Below are 19,724 nucleotides of genomic sequence, written 5' to 3' on the forward strand. Positions count from 1 at the left end.
ATGTGCTAATTTTAGTTTTACTGATTAATAATTAGACCATTTCTGAATGGAACCCTAGGCCAGGTTTGCTTTAGGAGATTATTAAAATAAATTATTCCTTTCCCTTTTGTGGTTGGAGAATCACAACTTATATTTGTTTGTTTTTTTTCAAGCAGAATTTGTGAACAGCATTATTGAGTCAGTATATGTAAATCAGAAGTTAACAAAGGATTATAATCTAGTGACTACATTCAGGAAACTATAGTATAAATAAATTATCTGTCAAATTAAGAAGCCATGGGCTAAAAGAAAGATTAAATGTCCTCTTGGAGAATAATTAATATCTTTGAAGAAATAGTTTCAAAGATTTGACAAGATACATATTCTAAGAAATACTTCTTATGTGTACAAATTACAATAAATGACCAAGGAGTTTGATTTCAAGAGAAACAATCTATATAATGTCAAGACCAAAGCATTTTTAGATATCCCAGATATAAAGAAGGCAAAAACATTTATCACCAAAATATGGGAAGGATATTTAAGACTTTGTGTACTAGTTGATAATTTGAAATTCTTTAAGGAAATGTTACTTTTAAATTTTAAGCATTCAAATTGGAATATAAAGTTAGCCGTCATGTATTCTTTTTTGCACATTAATACGAATGTGAAATGTTACAGGCTTGTTGGCTAACTTTCCATTTACAACTATCCAGGAGAAAAGTGCCCTTTTCTTGATGGGGAAATTGCCTATTCAATTATTTAAGAGCAAAATGGCATAGTATTTACTTGAAATACTGAAAATAGTAGGCTACAGTATATAGTAGTACATAATCCTCACCTGAGAACATTTTTCCATTGGTTTTTAGAGAGAGGGAGAGGAAAAAACATTGATGGGTTGCCTCCTGTATGTGCCCAGAAGGGGATCGTACTTGCTGTGACCCGGAATCGAACCCACAACCTTTTGGTTATGGGGTGATGCTCCAACCAGCTGAGCCACACTGGCCAGGTCTACAGTCAATATTAATGAACAAGTCCTGAAGGCCTTACTAGAGGAAAATAAAACTTTGCTTAGTTCTTTCTTTTAAATGTACTTTTTGATTAGCCACATAGTATTTTTTTAGTAACTTCATGATTTATTTTCATTATTTTTCACTATTGCAGTTTAATTTGCTTGTTTTACCAAATTGTGAACATACAGTACACTCAACCTTTGTTTTCTTATTTTTCACTTACTAATCTTTAATCATTTTTCATATTAGTGCATATTTTTCATGTTTATTTATATTTAATTTCTAAGATCAGCTATAGTCACCATGTTTTACATTAGATCTTCAGACTTTATTTTATAGCTGGAGGTTTGTACCCTTTTACCAGCCTTTCTCTATTTTATACCTTATTAATATTAAACACAATTAAATTTATGCCATTTAAAAAGCCTTTTCGGGATCCGGCAGACTCGTTGAGTTGTCATTGTGAGCAGTAGCTCGCCCTTGCGGGGCAGCTGTGTGGACCTCCTGGCCGTTAGAGCGCTGGGCTCTTAGAGACCAGGTTTGAGCCAGCACCTGGTGGAAGTGTATGCAGCACCCCGCGTTGTAGCGCGGCGGCTGAGAAGTGAGAGCTGGAGAGACTCTGGCCAAGTCACTGCAGCCAAAATGACTGGACTGCGGCGTGGCTGCTCGGGGCATTTTTTGCTGGCTTAACAATCCCTGAGGCTTGGCGCATCATCATCAGCCTACGCTGCGGCAATTGGGATCTGTCAGAAGAGAGGGAAAGCAGTAGGATGAACCTCATGAGGGACTAGTTCAGTGATGCAGCCTCTAAAATGTAAGTTTATTTCAAGTTGACTGTTAAAAAATGGGTGGGTTAGGGGGTTATTTTTGTGAGGGGGACTATGAGACAGGATTTCAAATAGATACAGAAGAATGTTTCTGAATGCTGTTTTTCTCCTTAATTCATTAGTAGAAGAGAGTTGGAAGTTACTCTGAGGAAAATAAAGCAGTTTATTTAGATGTAGTGTTTCTTTCATTCTAAAGAATAAACACATTAACTACTAGGCCATGTATTTTACCAGTATAGATGTAATGGAAGATTATTCCTTTTTATGGCAAAAATCGCCAATATAAAAACTACTATCATTGTATGGTTGGTATAATGCATTTTGTATGTGGTTTGAAACAATCAGCGTGAACTAACATCAGGTCCTTTTTAGAATATTACAGCAAGAAGTGTTCAGAGTCTAAGGTAGTATTTATATTGATATAGTACTCATAATAAAATGTATTTACTGAGAAAACGAATGTGATAAATGTGGGTAATGAAAAAGAACAGAAAATTTTTCAAATATGAGGAAGTTAAAGTGATCTGAATAAAGCCAGAAATAATGACATTTTGTGTTTTAATAATTAACTGAGAAAGAAGGTTTTAAATCTCTAGATTGGGCTGGGAAGGTTGGTATAGTAGTTAGAGTCTGGGTATATTATTATTTGGTTCAATCTTTATGTGATTTCCCCCCCGTAGTGGTAATTGGGACAGTATATAGAGGTAAACAACATGAGTAATGGGCTAAAACTCACAAAACTGAGATCTGGATCCAGTTCTGACATTAAGTAATTCAACCTTCAGTGAAATCTTTCACCTCTGAATTTCTCTTTCCTCAGCTATAAATAAAGTCAGGGTTTTGGATTAGACCTTTAGGGTGCCTCACTTCTTAAAACACTTCAACTAAAACCTTTAGGCGTATCAGCAGAAGATAATTCAGTTATGTTATGTTCAGATAATGGGATTTATGCAGCATAGGCCTAAAGCATCATTGATGGGGTATGATGCATTTTTTCATTCATCCAACAAATTGGGAGTCTTTCTGTATGGCAAATGCTATTCTTGGTGTGAGGAATACAGAAAAGAATACAGACATAGAGCTTACACCAAAGAGAGATCAGACATACATAAATAATTTGAGTAAATATTGTGGGTCAAGGAGCAATGCATACTATAAAGAAAAATGAAGTGCTTTCTCTAATCTTTGAAACTGGATAAGGGGAAAAAGAAGATATAGGATATATTTGAGACACAACTGTTAGAATTTTTAAACACTTGGGAGATGGTTGCCTTTGGAAGGAGAGGTGGAAGTCAGGACATGATATGGTAGGGAGAGGCTTATTGGCATACTCTCTTGTTGTGTACTTTGATTTTTTTTCATATGTGTGCATGTATGACAAAAAACAAAGCAAGAAGGCAATTGAATTCTTAATGCTGGGGAGGGGGGCATTTTTTGATTATGTATTTAGCATGCTTTTTAGTCCAATCTGAACTTCCTTTGGTGAAGTGTAGTAGTCTCATCTATGTGTCCTGTATCCTAATAATGTTTAGATAATAAAGTCTTTTGACTTTTGGTTATATCAGATTTTCCCTGTTGATGTGTACAAGTTTTTTCTTGTATTAACATTTGCAATACTAAAACTTTTAAATTTATGTATAGTTTTCCTTAATGTGTTCAAATTCCATGAAAAGAAAATCTATCTAACAGTTGTAAACTTTTGCTAACGGCTAGCTTGCTTGCTTGCTTCATGTCTTCCCTAGGGTAAGAATTTAAGTTCTTGACATTTTGTCTTATGTATTTCAACTTTCATTTCAGTTTTAGTATGTTTACTTTTAGGTTCCAAACATCAGTTGAACTTGGAGAACTTAAAAGAGGTCACTTCTTTTTTTCCCCTAAAAAAAATCAACATGCCTAAGCGTTTTTCCTGATTTTTATCTCTGTTCTCTTCTAGTTGGATGAAAAATCTGACAAACAGTATGCTGAAAATTACACAAGAGTGAGTATATAAAATCCTAAGGGAATGAAGTTCTCAAAATCAAACTTACTTTCCACTACTATTTCTTTCATTCTTTTACTACAATCGAACTGATGGAGCTACTCTCCCTCTCCTCATCTATTTCCTGTCCATGACCCCCAGAATTCCTCCGAGGTTGAATCATGTGAAGCACTGGGGAGAGAAAGACGCTGCATTTTATTTCACTGAATGTCGCCTCCTCAGCTTTTGGCCGTTTTGATTTTCATTCCTGCACAATTTGATCCTGAGAAGAAGCCGCTAAACACTGCAAGTGAAGTGTCTTTTAGGACTGGTGGTGGCAAACTCGGAGATTTTTTTTTCCTTTAAGATAATTATTTCTTTGAAGTAAAATAACTTTTTTCTGGGAGTTGCTTTGTGTTAAAGTCTCTGACTTTCTTTTGCAAGTATTTTTTGATAGTCATCTAGGGAAATAGTAAGGATTACTTTTATGCTATCCCCAAAAAAGATGTCTCAGGTCTGTCTCATATAAATAACTTAGTGCAAGCCACCAACGTAACTAACCCACATATATAAGTTTAAATTTTCCAGTAGCTGTAGTAAAGCAGTAAAAGACACAGGTAAAGTTAATTTACACAATATATTTTATTTAACCCCAATATCCAAAATATTTTCAGCATAATCAATATGAAAATTTATTGAGGTATTTTGCATTGTTTTTTCCTGCACTAATTTAAGCCTTTAAATCTAGTGTGTATTTTATACTTTTAAAAAAAGCCTCAACTTGGACTGATCACATTTCACGTGCTCAGTAGCTTCACATGGCTGGTGGCTACTATTTTGGACAGCACAGGTGTGTGCCATTTGTTAATTCAACAGCAGAATCCCCCATTTAAACTGATTGTGGCAACGGCAGTCTAAATCATAGTGATATATGGTGGTGTCGCTCTCAGCTGCAAGTAGAATCTCCAACTTGATCAACAAAATATTAAAAAAGAAAAGGTCCTAAAGCAGCAGCTTTGGGAACTAAACAGGAGGACTGTTAACTAGTGTACTGATTGCAAAGTTCAAAAACTGTTATAAAATTAGTCTGATGCACGCACCTCAGCACCGTTTACAGTATAACAAAGACACACTTAGAAAACTAATCACTCTCACACGAAGTATTTCCTTTTTAGTGACCATGAATTCCAGAGCCCAGGGGAGAGTGTGAGGCAACAGAGTTACGCGCCCAGCGTCTGGGCCCTTCCCTTCTCTGCACGCCCCTACCCCAAAGCCCGCCGGGGTGGCCCGTGTGTCGCCCCGGCCACTTCTCATCCGGGCTGTAGCAGATCTCCCTCGCCACCCTGCCCATTGCTAGTTTTCACAGCAAGCCTTGTGAAAGAGACAAGAGTTAGAAGTGTCATATTTCTTTCCTCTAGCCTTCATCTCGAAACTCTGCCTCAGCGACAACCCCTCTCAGTGGGAACTCATCCAGGCGAGGAAGTGGGGACACCAGCAGCTTAATAGACCCGGACACCTCATTAAGCGAACTGCGGGTAACTGACATTTTTGGTTTGCTTTTTAAAACCATTTTTTTTTTGCTTCTTTTCAGTATATTAGCATACTGGAACTATTTAACATTTAATGTGATGCGGTAGGAAGAAAAGGAATATGAGTTCTTTAAAAGAAAATCATTAATACAGTTGAAGAATGTGACTTTGGTCTGAAAGGAAGGAGATTGGTTAATTTTTTCTGTTCTCTTTTCTGAACTTTTGATGCTATTGGAATGAGCTTTGCTAATTTACAAATGCCAAAAAAAACTTTTCAATGTATCTAAAAGTAATTCCCTCAGAAATAATTGGCCATATTTTAAGTGGAAAATTTGTGGATGTACAAGGAACTAAACTCTGGTAATTATTAGTCTTTTGAGCTATTATGGCACTATTTGGCTGCTTGAATATTTTTTGTGGTAAGACAAGTATAATAATATTTGAGATAACAAATACCTTAGTAATGAAAGGTTTATTTAACCCATTAGTTGACTCTCCATTTTTATCAGCCATTTTATTTGAAAGATGGGAACTTTAAAAATGTATTTATTTGAATGTCTATTTGCAGACCCTATTTTTGAGCAATGGGGAAAGGTCATAATAAAAATTGCATTGCATTCATTCAACATTTACTGAACCCTTGGCCCCAGAGATTTTTAGGCAGTAAAACAAACTTTAGGCTTCAGGAGTTCACTGTTTGTTTCATAGGGAAGATCAGTGATACAAACCAGTAAAACCAAGTGGTGTGATCTAATGGTAGTAGCAGGAATAGAACTGTTAAGGCAATTCAGAGAATCATCTTCTAAATTGGACTAGAAGAAGAGATACCAAAGGGCTTTTTAGAGGAGAAAAGCTCTCAGGGAAGGGTTGAAGGAAGAATTAAAATTACACAGGCAGTGAAGTTGCTGGAGGGGAGCGTGAGAAGTGAAGAGCTGTGGTGAGCGATGGCGCTGGAGCAGCAGTGACGGGTCAAAGCCTCTGGTGTGGCTGCCTGAAGGGAATGCAGGTGTACCCTGGCATCTCTGGGGCGTTAAGCAGGGGAGTGATGACGCCTGATTTGCATTCCTAAAGAATCCCACGAGCACTGCACGGGAGGAGAGCAGAGACCCTGTGCTTGACCGATGAGGTGAGATGAGCAAGTCAGATGTGATGGGAGGAAAAGTAAGAACCTTGCTCTGAAGACGCTAGTGGAGGACAGGAAGTTGGTTGGTAGCAGAGAGAGATAGAAGACTAAGAGAAGATTTTTTTGTTTTACTTTAAAGGTGGGGTTATTGTTTTCCTTGGTTGGCTGGAGATGGCAGAGCGAGAACGTGAAGGCTGAGGAAGGAGAGGGGTAACGGACGGGGCACAGTCCCTGAGTGGGTGAGAGGACGCCCAGGGCTAGGATGGATGGGCGTCCTGATTTGGAGGTCTGCTCACTGCCTCAGTAGAGAGGGGGCGGGGCGGGTGGGGACTGAGTAAGAGGGTAGGCAGGGTAGGGGCAGGAGTCCCGTTGGTGAAGTGGGCAGCTTGTAAAACTGAGCTGGGGGTTAGGAGAGGGTGGGGTGCTTTGGAACGTAGCGGTAGAGGAGAGCTGATCCAGATCAGCAAGGCCGTGACTTTGAAAAAGTCAGTAAGTATTGACTCTTACTAAGAGCAGGCATGAGTGCTGGGAGTACAGAGTTGGTCAGGTAAACTCTTGCCTTCAGTGCTGTTCTCCGGCGGGATGAAAGGCAGCAAGCAGGGCAGGGCCTTCCAGCCTCAGACTTCGCTCGTGCTTGCCATTTACCCATGTTTCTTCGAGAGAGGGACTTCTTGAAGGACATGAGATTTTTGTGTCCTAGCACCTGGCTCCCGATAGACCCTCAGCAAATGTCTTTTGAGTGAATCAGTGAACAAAAGACAGACACACCCACCAAAGAGGGAATGAAGGGTGCGGAGGAAGCGCAATACAGAAACTGTACATATCAGCCTTAGGTCATGGCCCCCGCCTGTAATGGCAGAATTGTAGGGCCTGTAGCAGGTATTTCCCGCCTAAATCAAGCATCCAGGACAGATTTTATGTAGAGGGTCAGGACTAAGTGACACAGTATTTTCCACTTAAAATTCAGCCTGCTTCACCCTCCTTGTAAGGATTGTGGTAACTTTTGGAGCAAATGCTTTTCTCAATATTTACCAGTAAATGGTGTTTTTAGGATAGACTCTCTTCATTTTACATTGTGTTGAGCATGGTTGTGTTTGACTTCCTTCCTTTACTTTCTTTCTCCCAAATTAATTGTGATCAGTAAACTAAGTTATTGAAAGAAAACTTTGTTCATATTCATTTATTACTTTTTTAAAAGCTTCTGTAATGAGTCAGTAAAATTTGCTATTTATAATTGCTACATACTTTATTCTAGGTAAAGCATTATGCCAAAAATTATTTAAATGACATAAAATTGTAAAAATTGCATGATAAAAAATGTTATAACTGAAATAGTTTTTTCATATGCAGTCCTACCCTAATGCTGTTTCAACATGGGTTAATGCCGAGAAAATACTCGACACTTTAGCAACGTCACTCCAGACCGTCTCCAGCCGCACTGTCCCCTGCTGTTCCCCCCTTTCAGTGGTTGGGAGCGGCAGTTACGTCTGTGTGCTATGGATTTTTTCCTTTTAGTCTGGAATATTCAAATACAATTCACATTTTCATCTGAATTCTTTGAGACTTAAGATATGTTTGTGGATGGTTTTATGCAATGGTTCATTCCTATGTCCTGCAGGATATCTATGACCTTAAGGACCAGATACAGGATGTAGAAGGGAGATACATGCAGGGGCTTAAAGAACTGAAGGTATCAGGGCCCATTCTGCAGCCCAAGCATGCTGTCTGTACGCAGAAGTGTCGGTATTGGTGGCTTCATGAGTTCTATTAACCCCACTGCACATAGCTTTACTAACGGTGTTTGTCTTTCAAGCATGTGCTTAACCTGCAATGTCTAGGAAAGGGGAACTTGTAGTCTCTGCTTATGTTGAAATGTTTAGTGCATATAGTTTTTAAACTATTCAGTAATATTATACCTTACAGTTTATAAGTCTTACAACATACTTAAATGTCCCTTGTGTCTTAGCCATACAATACTGAATTGGGCAAACACCTAAAAAGTATTCTAAGATTTTTTAAAATTGAGAATTAGACCTTAAAATTCTTCCAGGCTTCATGAGAGAGTATTGCCTGTTTCTGTCACCAAATTCAGTCCATATTAAAGGCAAGAGGAAGAAGTATTTGAGCGTTACTGTAAATATTCCCTCTGGAGAAAGGGCCCTGGGGCATGAGGCCTGTGCTTGCTGGCTTTCTTGTTTTTCACCTGCAGGTCAAAAAGGATCACACAGACTCAGTGCCCTAAAGAATTTGGAGATACGTTTAAAACAGGCCTCTGTTTTCCAAGCAAGGCTGGCTTCCAGTTTTCAATACAAGTGTCCATGTGAGGCAGCCATTTTGGTAGTATATGGCACTTGGTTATCATGCTCTTCCTCATGTTTTATTATGAAGTTCAAGCCTAATACAAAAGGAAACTAAGTTTCTCTATTTGAAAGAAAAACACAATGGGCTTCTAATAACAGTGTAAGCAAGGCAGCCAGAAAAGTACTTAGGATATGTCCAAAGGACCAAGTGTGGAGTTAATAGGCAAGGCTTTCATCTGCCTCCGTGGTGTGATTTGAGGTAGCTCAGCCACCAGACAGAATCTTCCTGCAGGTGAGTATGCTCACAGGATCCCACAGGTGAGACTCAGGCCCAGAGGCGTGGCCAGTCCTGTGGAGGCGCCCTCCAGGGCAGCCTGGATGCGGTGAGGCTATCAGTGAGCGTCAGCAGAGTCACAGCTAGTGCGCCGATGTGCTCGTTTAGTCTCACTGCTCTGATTTGCAGGATTTAATGCCCCCGCTTTTAAGATTTTAGAGGTAAGATTTTTGGAAATATCTCAGATCAAGGCAAAAGATTCAATACATTAAATAAATATGCTCATATTAAGTCTCATATGTAATATAATGTAACAGGAGAGCAAGCAAGCGACTAAGAGATATTTTTACTTTTTAAAACTTTTTTTTTTACCTTTAGATCTACCTTTTATTGCATTTTTAAAGGCTACAAAAGAACACATTAAATTTATTTGAAACTTTGAATGGATAAGATTCCTTTTTTTATTTTATGGTCAGTGTATAGTTGAACTTGACTCCAGGTTATATTTATCCTTGCAATAACTTTTAAGTGGAGGAAAAATAATTTTAAAAATCTGATTGATGAGGAAGCACAGTGGTGTGGTGTATCCATATCCTATTTAAAAAGGATGCTGGGTCATTGTTTATGACTTCGTTTTTTTATTAAATGCCTGCCTTTGGGTGTTTCCTCCCACATCCCCCTCCATCCAGAATCACCCAAGTCTTGTTAAACACAGATTGCTGAACTCCCAGATTTTCTTATTCAGTGCAGCAACAGTAAAGCTGTTGCTACTTGCTCAGTACCCACCCTTTGAAAATCATTGCCTTAGACACATTTAAGTAAAACTAATCTCTAGTGGTTATCATTGTATAAGGTAGATCGAAATCAGTAAAATTACATTGATACTTAAATTTAAAACCGTTGTCTATGGTCTTGTTTAAAGGAAGAGTATATGACTTAAGTTTTATGTCAAATTTCTGGTCTGTTGCGTGTTGCATCTGCTGCTTAACCTACATCTTAGATTTTGGTGTCCGTGCTTTGTACAGACTGAGTTGTGAGGAGGACTTGGAGTGCTATTAGCCTTTAAGGTGGATCAGAATCATTTTAAATTATATAAGATACTACTACATTTAAATTATTATATAAATCCACTTTGCTTATATTCCTGATTTGGGTTGTATTTGATCCCAATCCTAATATAAATGTTACCTGTTAATATAATCCTAGTTTGTGAAGTGTCATTAAGAGTGTGTGTATACTTTATTGAGATATAATTCACATACCATAAAATTGACCCATTTTAAGTGTACACAATTCAGTGGTTCTGGCATAGCCACAGAGTAGTACAACCATCGCCACACCCAATTTTAGAACATTGTTATTCCCCCCACTACGGAAACCCCATACTAATTATCGGTCGTTCCCCACTCTTCCTCTCCCACTCACACACTCGGCCCTGGGTAGCCACTAGTCTACTTTCTGTCTTCGTGAATTTGCCTGTTCTGACATCTCATATAAATGTGATCTTACAGTAGGTTGTCTTTTGTGGTAGACTTTTCATTTAGCATAATGTTTTCAAGATTCATTCATGTTGTAACATGGTATCTGTGGGTGTGTATTTTTTATGTTTGGGTAGTATTCCATTGTGCAGGTTTATCACACTCTGTTCATCCATTTGCCAGTTGATGGACTTTGGGTTGTTGCCAGTTTTTGGCTGTTTTGAATAACACTGCTGTGAACATTTGTATGCAAGCTTTTGCTTACACATATCTTCTCATTTCTCCTGGGTAGATTAGATACCTAGGGATAGAGTTGCTGGGTTAGATGATAATTGTATGTTTAACATTTTGAGGGGCTACCAAACTGTTTTCCAAAGCAGCTGCATATTCTCACCAGCAGTGTGTAGGGTTCTAGTTTTTTCACGTCCTCACCAACACCTAGCTTGTTTGTTTGTTTGTTTTCATTATAGATGATACCCATCCCAGTAGATCTGAACTGGTATCTCATTGTGGTTTTGATATGCATTTTCCTAATTACTAATCAGGTTAAGCATATTTTCATGTGTTCATTGACCATTTGGAGAAATCTATTCAAATCCTCACCCATTTTTGAATTGAATTATGTTTCTTTTTATTATTGACTTGTATGAATTCTTTATGTAGTCTGGATGCAAATTCCTTATCATACATAAGAATTACAAATATTTTTTTCCCATTCTGTGGGTTGTCTTTTTACTTTCTTGATGGTATTTTTGTAGCACAAACATTTTAAACTTTCATGGTCTATTTTTTTCTTCATTGATAGTACTTTTAGTATTATATCAATGTGAAGATTTACTGTGTTTTCTTTGAAGAATTTTATAGTTTTAGCTATTTAGGTGTTTCATCCATTTTTGTGTATGATGTGAGATAGGAGTACGACTTCAGTCTTTTGCATGTGGATATTCAGTTGCCTCAGCACCATTTGTTGAAAACACTGTTCTTTTCCCATTGAGTTGTTTCAGTACCCCTGCCAAAAATCAATTGATCATAAGTATAAGTTTTCTGGGCTCTCATTTCTGTAGCATTAATCTTGGTTTGATAAACATTTGCATTACTCTTTTTAAAATTTATTTCCAGCTGTGGTGACTTTTTCTATGCAAAATGTTTTTTACTTTTAGCTTTAAAAAAGTTACTAGGCATTGGTAATCTACCAAATTAGACATAATTATTTAAAAAACAGACATAAACTATTTTAGGCAGAAAACTTGGAAGCATATAAAATTTCAGGCATTTTGTGGTAGTTCTTTCATTAGTAATCATTTTAGTTTGGCTTATTTTTAAATGACTAAAATTTTAATAATTGCTAGAAAAATATGTTTATGCATTTACATTAGTAGTATTATGCAGTCCAAGAAAGTGCTGAAAACAAATGTCCACAAAGGAGCAAAATTCAAATGAGTGTGAAGTTTACTTGTGTAAAGTGAGGCAGTATTCTTTTGTATCATTGCATTTCGAATGTCAAACAACTTGTTAAAAGCAACAAGAGTAACATTTCTGAAAACATTGATGGTTCTTCATTTTGTGACTTTTACAAATAATCTGTTCTCTGTACACCTTTTTATCTTTCAGTGGTTACATTGCTGCTTGGTTTTTTTTGTATAGCAGAGAGTATATAAAGTTCTTATAATAGCATTGTTGGCTTATTATCACCCCCCTGTCTTATGCGCATGTTACTAAACAAGGAGTTCCGCAAAGTGCTTGTATTTTGCAAAAGTGCACCTCCATGTGTCTGTGCCAGTGCTATCATTTCCTGTCATATCTTGTATACAGACAATGGAATCTTTTAGGTATCAGGCTGATGACTTTGACTTTCATTTAGGAATCTTTGTCGGAAGTGGAAGAAAAATACAAGAAAGCCATGGTCTCTAATGCACAGTTAGACAATGAGAAGAACAATTTGATCTACCAAGTAGACACCCTCAAGGATGTTATTGAAGAACAAGAGGAACAGATGGCGGAATTTTATAGAGAAAATGAAGAAAAATCAAAGGTAACTGTTCATCTTGGATAACGCCTTTCTTTTGGATCAGATAATTAAAACCGGCCATTTAAAAAGTGCTGGGCTTATTGGGAAGAATGCGGCATACCTGACCTTTCAGTCAAAACTGTACGGTCCAAGGAGATTGACAGAACATAGAGGCCCTGAAATATTTTTCTTTTTAAATTTTATAAGATTTATTTTATTAAAGAAAAGTTTATGACCTCCTTTAGTTTGTGCAAATAGAGAATGCAAGTTTCATCTTTACAGTCGTCCCTCACTCTATCGCGGTTCACTTATGGCGGCTTCACTGCGTCTCGGGTTTTTTAAAACCCACGATAACCCGCGATACAGTGAAACCGCAATAAGTGAACCGCGATAGAACGAGGGACGACTGTATACTTCACTGGTGAGTACCCATGTAGAATTTTATATGTTGTTAAAATTACATAGGTTTAAGAGTGTAGAAAGTGTTTAAGAGCATATGAAGTGTTTATAAGAGTATGGGAAAGGTTAATAAGAGAGTGGGAAAGCTTTATAGGAATGTGGGAAGGGTTTATAAAGCCTTAAAATATACATAAATAATAAAATAAAGATAACGCTGCTATTCTCGGATTTTCACCTATCGCGGGGGTCTCTGGAACGTTAACTCCCTTGATAGGTGAGGGATCATGCTATTTTTAATCTCTTAATTGGGACAATTACAGTTACTTATTTTTTCTTGTTTTAACTAGCTGGAACTCCACAAAGCTTCAAAGACTTTCAATGTGAAGGTTCCTTTTTTCTTTTTTTCTCCCCACTTTTCAAGAGAGCCAGATTTCTAAATAATTGGAGAGAAAATTTTAATCAGTAAGTTAGAAACAGCAGTGTGGAGGTGTGGGTCAGAAATGGACATGTTTTCTTTAGAGGTCTGTAAGCTATATTGTTAAAATGTGCAGATGGAAAATTAGAGCCATGACCCAAGATCTAGATTTGCCCTTTGACAACTGCAGAAAACAAATTGGATTCTCTTAAAAGCTTACTGAATTGGGGCTTTTTAAAGGGTTGACGTCAGTTTAAGCAGAGGACAAATGGATATTACTGCCAAAAAATGGGTTGTCTCTACTTCGTAAAAATAAAAACCTCAGAAAATAATTTAGGAACTGTGTGTTGATGAATTGTTAGAAACAACAGCAGTTGGAATTTGTGCATAGTAATGGAAGAGAAGCTGTTAATGTAACCTGTAAAGGACCAGCATTAATACTGTAGACTCCATAGGGATTTTTCTAATTGAGGACTAAATGTGTTCATTCTGACCTGTTTTGGTCATATTTAAAAAGTGTTAGAAAGTGTTTTAAAGGCAAAGTATATTATGAGTTTATGTTGATAGTTCTAGTTCATGTTCAGGACTCCAGGGATTTCACTTTTCTCATATATGTATATCTCTTTTTTCCCACACACTCATTCTCCGTTCTCAGAGTCCCTAGGGATGATAGTAATTATGTTTTATTCTATTCTCATTGCTTTATCCCACAGTACCCAGAATAGCAATACCAATGTTACCACCACCAATATAATTACTTAAAATAGTTAATGTGTTTTGTTTTGTTCTGTTTGGTGGTTATTTTACTGTTAGGCTATGTATAGTCCAACCGTTGTTTTTAAACATTACATGAAATAGTTCTTCTCCCTGCTCTTATGCTGCTAACTGGAAACACAGTTAGGTCCACTGCATTTTATTTCGATGTTTAGACATAGCTTTTTTACTTTTAAATTATTTTTACTTTTAATTGTGGTAAAAAGCATAACAGAATTTATCTTAACTATTTTAAAGTGTACAGTTCTGTAATTTTAAGTGTAGTCACGTTGTTGTTCAACAGATCTCTAAAACTTTTCCATCTCGTGTAACACTGAAACCCAGTACTTACTAAAGGACTCCCTGTTTGCCCCCACCCCTCCCACTCCACTTCCTGGTGCCCACCATTCTCCCTTCTGTCTCTATGCGTTTGATTACTCTAGGTACCTCGTTTAAAAAAGTCATATAATATTTGTCTTTTTGCGACTGACTTACTTCACTATCATAATGCCCTCAAGATTCACTTGTGTTGTGACATGTGACAGGATTTCCCTCCTGAATAATATTCCACTGTGTGCATATAAGTATCACATTTTGTTTATCCATTCACATATCAGTAGATACTTGGGTTACTTTCATGAGGAATTGGTTTATACAGTTCCATAAAGTGTTAACATATATCTAAGGTCAGATCAACACCAAATGTATTCAACTTTCTATCTTGGTCTTTTTACCCCTATTTTCTCCTTAAGGGAATTTTTAAAATTAATTGATTTATTCTTATATTTTCTTAATCTAAGAGGATAGAGATATCTTGCCCTTCAAAAAACATATGCAAATATGTATATATGTGTCTCTTTTCTTAGAGAATGGTAGTATACCATACATACTGTTCTGTACCTTGATTTAATCACCATATGATTGGACTGTGTAGAAATCTTCCTCACTTTAAAAAATTGCTGTCTGGTTATTTCGTTGTATGGATGTACTAGAGTTTATTCCATCAGTTCCATATTAATGGACATTTGAGTTGTTCACAGTCTTTTGCTGTTAAAAATGGTCCTGCAAAAATGATGTACTGTGTAGGTCTTTTTTGGTTTGCCCATGTGTCTGTGGGACTCATTAAGGTGGGTTTGCTGGGTCAGAAGGTATGTAATTCTGCTAGATGCTGTCGAATTCCCTTTGTGGTGGCTCTGCCATTTTGTATTTCCAGCAAAATGTATGAGAAGGCCTGTTTCCTACCCCATAGTACTTGCCTGAATGCGTTGTCAAGTTTTTGGACTTGTATTAGTGTTTTAGCAATAAATATAATTTAAGTTTATATTTCTCTTAGTATGATCTTAGTAATCGCTCTTTTCAGAGCGATTTTTAAAAATTGTTGTTCAATTACAGTTGTCCCCATTTTTCTCCCATTACTCTCCCCTGCCCTACCCAGCCCCCCCACACTCAGTCCTTCACCCCCACCTGCCCCCATTGTCTTTGTCCATGGGTCCTTCATTCATGTTCCTTGACGACCCTTCCCCTTCTTTCCCCCGTTATCCCCTCCCCTCTCCCCTTGGTTACTGTCAGTTTGTTCTTTAGTTCCCTGTTATAATTTGCTCGCTTGTTTGTTTTATTTGGGTTCCACTTATAGGTGAGATGATATGGTATTTGTGTTTCCCCAGCTCCACCCATGCTCTTGTGAAGGGTAGGGGCTCCTTCTTTCTTTCTGCTGTATAGTATTCCATTGTGTAAATGTACCACAGTTTTTTGATCCACTCATTTACTGATGGGCACTTGGGCTGTTTCCAGCACTTAGCTATTGTAAATAGCACTGCTGTGAACACTGGGGTGCATAGGTTCTTTTGAATTGGTGTTTCTGGATTCTTCAGGTATAATCCCAGGATTAGAATTGGTGGGCAGTTTTTATTTTACCCTGCGATCTCTCCACCTCTTTAGTCCATTTTTCTAGATAGTAGCGGGTTTTTTTGTTTGTTTTTAGTTTCAGAGACTCTCTAATGATAATGGAATGTAACTTTTTGTTTCTGATATAAGTTGTAAATGATATTTTTGCAGTTTGTCATTTTACTTTGTTTATAATGCTTTTACCACTCAAAAGTTTTTATTTTTAGTCTAATTTCTTATCTTTTCCTCCTTCTTGCTTGTTGACTTTTGAGGCACTCTTAGTAATGTTTTCCCCATTGCTTGGTTATAAGACTTCACTCATCTTTTCTCTAGAACTGTAATTGTTCCCTCCCTCCATTCCCCCACCCTCTCCTTTCTGAACACTTCTGGTCTGTTTGGAATTTGTCCGGGTGTATGGTGCAAGGTTTGGCTCCAGTTTTCTTTTCCATATGGATATCCAGTGATCTCAACATCGCTATTTTAAAAGTATTTTTCTTATTGACTTGAGATGCTCTTTTTGTTTTGTTGTTGTTGTGTAATATATTTGTCTATTGGGTCCATTTAATATATTGTAATTGGGTCTGTTTTCATTGTTCTGTTCTCCATTGGTGTGTATTCATGAGCCTGTACAACAACATCATAGTATGTTTTATAATCGAATGAGGCTACCTTTCTTCTTTTTTGGTATGCTTTCTGTCCATTTTTTAATGTTTGTTTTTCCAAATATAATCTATAATCAACTTGTCTTGCTCTAAATAGAAAAATATCTGGTGGTATTTTTATTTGGACTTCATTAAATGTATGGATTACTTTGGGAGAGAGCTGACATTTTTATGATATTGAGTCTTTTTATCCAAGAAGATGATGTGCCTTTTTCTATTGGTCCTACTTCTCTGTCTTCCAAGAATATTTTATATAATTTTCCTTATATAGATTTTGGATATTCTTGTAAGTTTATGTTATTAAACGTACATGTATTAAAAAGTACATGTGTGTATTTTTTAAATTTATTATCTGATATTGTGTATACCTAGAAGGTATTGTGTATACCTAGAAGGTATTGAATTTTGTATGTTAATTATTTTAACCTGTTACTTTACTAAGTCATCTCATTGTTCTTATACTTGCATCATTGATTAATTTGGGTTTTCTAGATATATAATCCTATAAGATGACAAATCAATATTTTCTTGTACCTTTGTGAACCTTTCCAAGGATCACAGAAGTTTTCTAAGTCAGTATTCATCGGCAGTTCGGGCGTGTTTCTGGAGATCACACTTAGCCTCTGTAGCATTACACTGTAGATCTTCCTGTCTGTTGTGTGCCGATATCTGTGTAAACCTTATCGTTTGTTCATTAACAGGAGTTAGAGAGACAGAAACATATGTGTAGTGTCCTGCAGCATAAAATGAATGAACTTAAAGAAGGCCTTCGACAAAGAGATGAGCTTATTGAGGTATGTACGTGAACTGTGGGAATAACTAGTCTTGAACAAAATGCCTTGAATGGGATGAGGGGCTGCGTGTTGGGAGGGAAGGGAGTTAAAATGCCACAAAGAGTTTACTACTTGTCTCTTCATATTTGGCTGCAGCCTAAAATTCTACGAACATGAAACATAAAGGCAGGCCTAAAAGATTAATATTATGAACCCTATAAACGTTCCCCTTTTAATCTTAGATGCTTTTGTAATTGTCTTTTATTCCTAAGCACATTCTTTCCCGAAGATGTCTTAGGAGATGGGCAAAAGGAGAAATTGGAGAGTACAGTTATTCTTTGGGACGTAGTGAATGCTTCTTTTGGAACATGAATTCTTTGGGAGAAAAAGAAGCTTGATCTTCACTGAGGTAGATACATTTCTGAGGTGGCTAGGTGAAAATGAGGAATTCTTGAGGCACCTGATACACAAAAAGGCAAAGGCCGGCCAGTGCCGAGCTCAGGCTCCTGCCAGTGGAGGGACTCTGAGGGCCGCAGGGTGGGCCGCCTTTAAGGAATGGGAAGCAGCGTGGTCCGCCACGAAATCTTTGAAAGCGTTTATAGTGCTTCTGTGCCTACCACCTCATATGCCATTTGTTTCTCTTTAAATGTGGTTTTTCTTCTTGAGGCTGTGATTTCTTGTAAGTACGGAGTTAAGTTTGTTGGTAACGGATCCCGCCCACTGATCTGGGTGTGTTCATCAAGGGCGAGGAGTGTCGCCTTAGTGTCAGGGACGCGTGTGTGCTGTCTGTCAGGAAGGCCCCCTGTAATGCTCTCCGGGAGATGCCTCACTTGCCACACTTAGCCACGTCCCTGGCTGCCCAGTCACCTTCACCCTCACCCACACCCCCTCCCACTGCCCACCTCCCGTCTTTCCCCCACGGAGGCGCGCGCCTCACTCCATCTCTCTGCCTGCAAGTGACTTACAAAACCATTGAATAGAAGAAAAGAAATGATTTTTTTTCCTGTTTGTGCTACTTTTTTTCATTCTTGAGAATAATTGAATTGAAACTAGCCTGCTGAAAGCAGGTAGTTTGAATTTGTGAATTCAAAATGCAGACATAGATAAACTTTTATAATTACCAGGTTACATGTGAAGCTAGTTGTCTCGGTTTTTCCTTATATGGCAAGAAGCATGTTACCCAAATTCTGTTTGCTGCTGGTATTTAAATCAGTGTAAATCCCTCTTCCTTTTGTCCTTTCGTGTGTCTGTGTGCCAGCCATTTGTTACTTCTTTTCCCAATTAAGATGTATGTATACTTTTCCCCTTTTATGGTTTCAAAAGAGGAATGAAACTGCTCTCGGTAATTTGTCATTGTGGTTTCTTTAAAAGCCCAGGGTGCTGGGTATACAAACTTTAAAAACATTAAATTAGTTTTAGGTGTTTCTTAGATTAAGAATTAACATCTCTTAGGTGTTAATATCTGTGTTTACGTATAACTGAAAAACCTTTAGTATGACAAAATAATGCTTTTTGGTCTGTGGAATCTCATAATAAAGTAGATAAGAAATGTGTGATTTGGGAAAGTAGGAGATGATGATTTACCAATAATGCATTAAAGAAAACCTGTTAAACATAACAGTCATTCAGCATCATTGCCTAAGCAGAAGAGCTGTTTAAGAATTGCTAAATACTGAATTCTAGTTTTTCTAAACACCGATGTTGAGTATTCATTTATGATACATGACGTTCTTTCTATCATAGACTCTGCTAACAGAAACTCACAGTGATGAAGCTGAGATGCCTTTCTCTTCTGTCTTTCTAGTTCTGCTTAAGATAATAAAGTTTAAAACTACTGCTTGTTCTCTGTGATAAGGATCATAAGCAAATCTGAATTTCCCTCTTTAGAAACGTCCATTTTTCCATGTTTGGAAAAGCGGCAGTTACCCCAGAAAGAGCACACATGTGGATGGAGCTAAGTGTACACAGAAAGCCCAGCGGGCTCGCTGCCACATAGCTGTGGTCGGAACACTTACTCCCGCTGTCCGTCCTGACTTCCATAGCGGCAGGCCAGCGCAAGTCCTGTCGCCAAGACACTGGATGTCATCTTTCCTTTTAGCAAGCAACTCCTGCTTTTCCTGCTCATCACAGCCGCTGGCTCCTTCCCCTCTTACGTTTCTTTATCAGCTTTATTTTTGTTCTGTTTTCCTCCCCTCCTGCCCTCCCTTGTTTCTGCTCTTTTATTACTTCTCTTCCCCTCTTCCTCTGCAGGAGAATCAGCGCATGCAGCAGAAAATAGACACCCTGACAAAAGAGGTGTTTGAGCTCCAGGAGACACTTCTTTGGAAAGATAAAAGCATTAGGGTACGGG

At 37.7% G+C, this 19,724-nt stretch overlaps 1 protein-coding gene across 16 annotated transcripts in view; it reads left to right on the plus strand.

Annotated features, from left to right (window-relative positions):
• Positions 1-19,724, plus strand: part of LRRFIP2 (LRR binding FLII interacting protein 2) — a 105,211-nt gene that overhangs the window by 67,330 nt on the left and 18,157 nt on the right. For 5 of the 16 annotated variants that reach the window (XM_036030515.1, XM_036030519.1, XM_036030516.1 and 2 more), the window contains 6 exons: positions 3,753-3,797; positions 5,195-5,311; positions 8,047-8,118; positions 12,342-12,512; positions 17,303-17,395; positions 19,625-19,717. In XM_036030515.1, coding sequence (XP_035886408.1) covers positions 3,753-3,797; positions 5,195-5,311; positions 8,047-8,118; positions 12,342-12,512; positions 17,303-17,395; positions 19,625-19,717 — 591 coding nt within the window. The remainder of the gene's footprint in view (positions 1-3,752; positions 3,798-5,194; positions 5,312-8,046; positions 8,119-12,341; positions 12,513-17,302; positions 17,396-19,624; positions 19,718-19,724) is intronic. The other 11 variants (XM_028518491.2, XM_028518488.2, XM_036030520.1 and 8 more) reach the window with 3 other exon arrangements.

Source organism: Phyllostomus discolor, chromosome 7, assembly GCF_004126475.2.
Source record: "Phyllostomus discolor isolate MPI-MPIP mPhyDis1 chromosome 7, mPhyDis1.pri.v3, whole genome shotgun sequence".
Lineage (NCBI taxonomy): Eukaryota > Metazoa > Chordata > Mammalia > Chiroptera > Phyllostomidae > Phyllostomus > Phyllostomus discolor.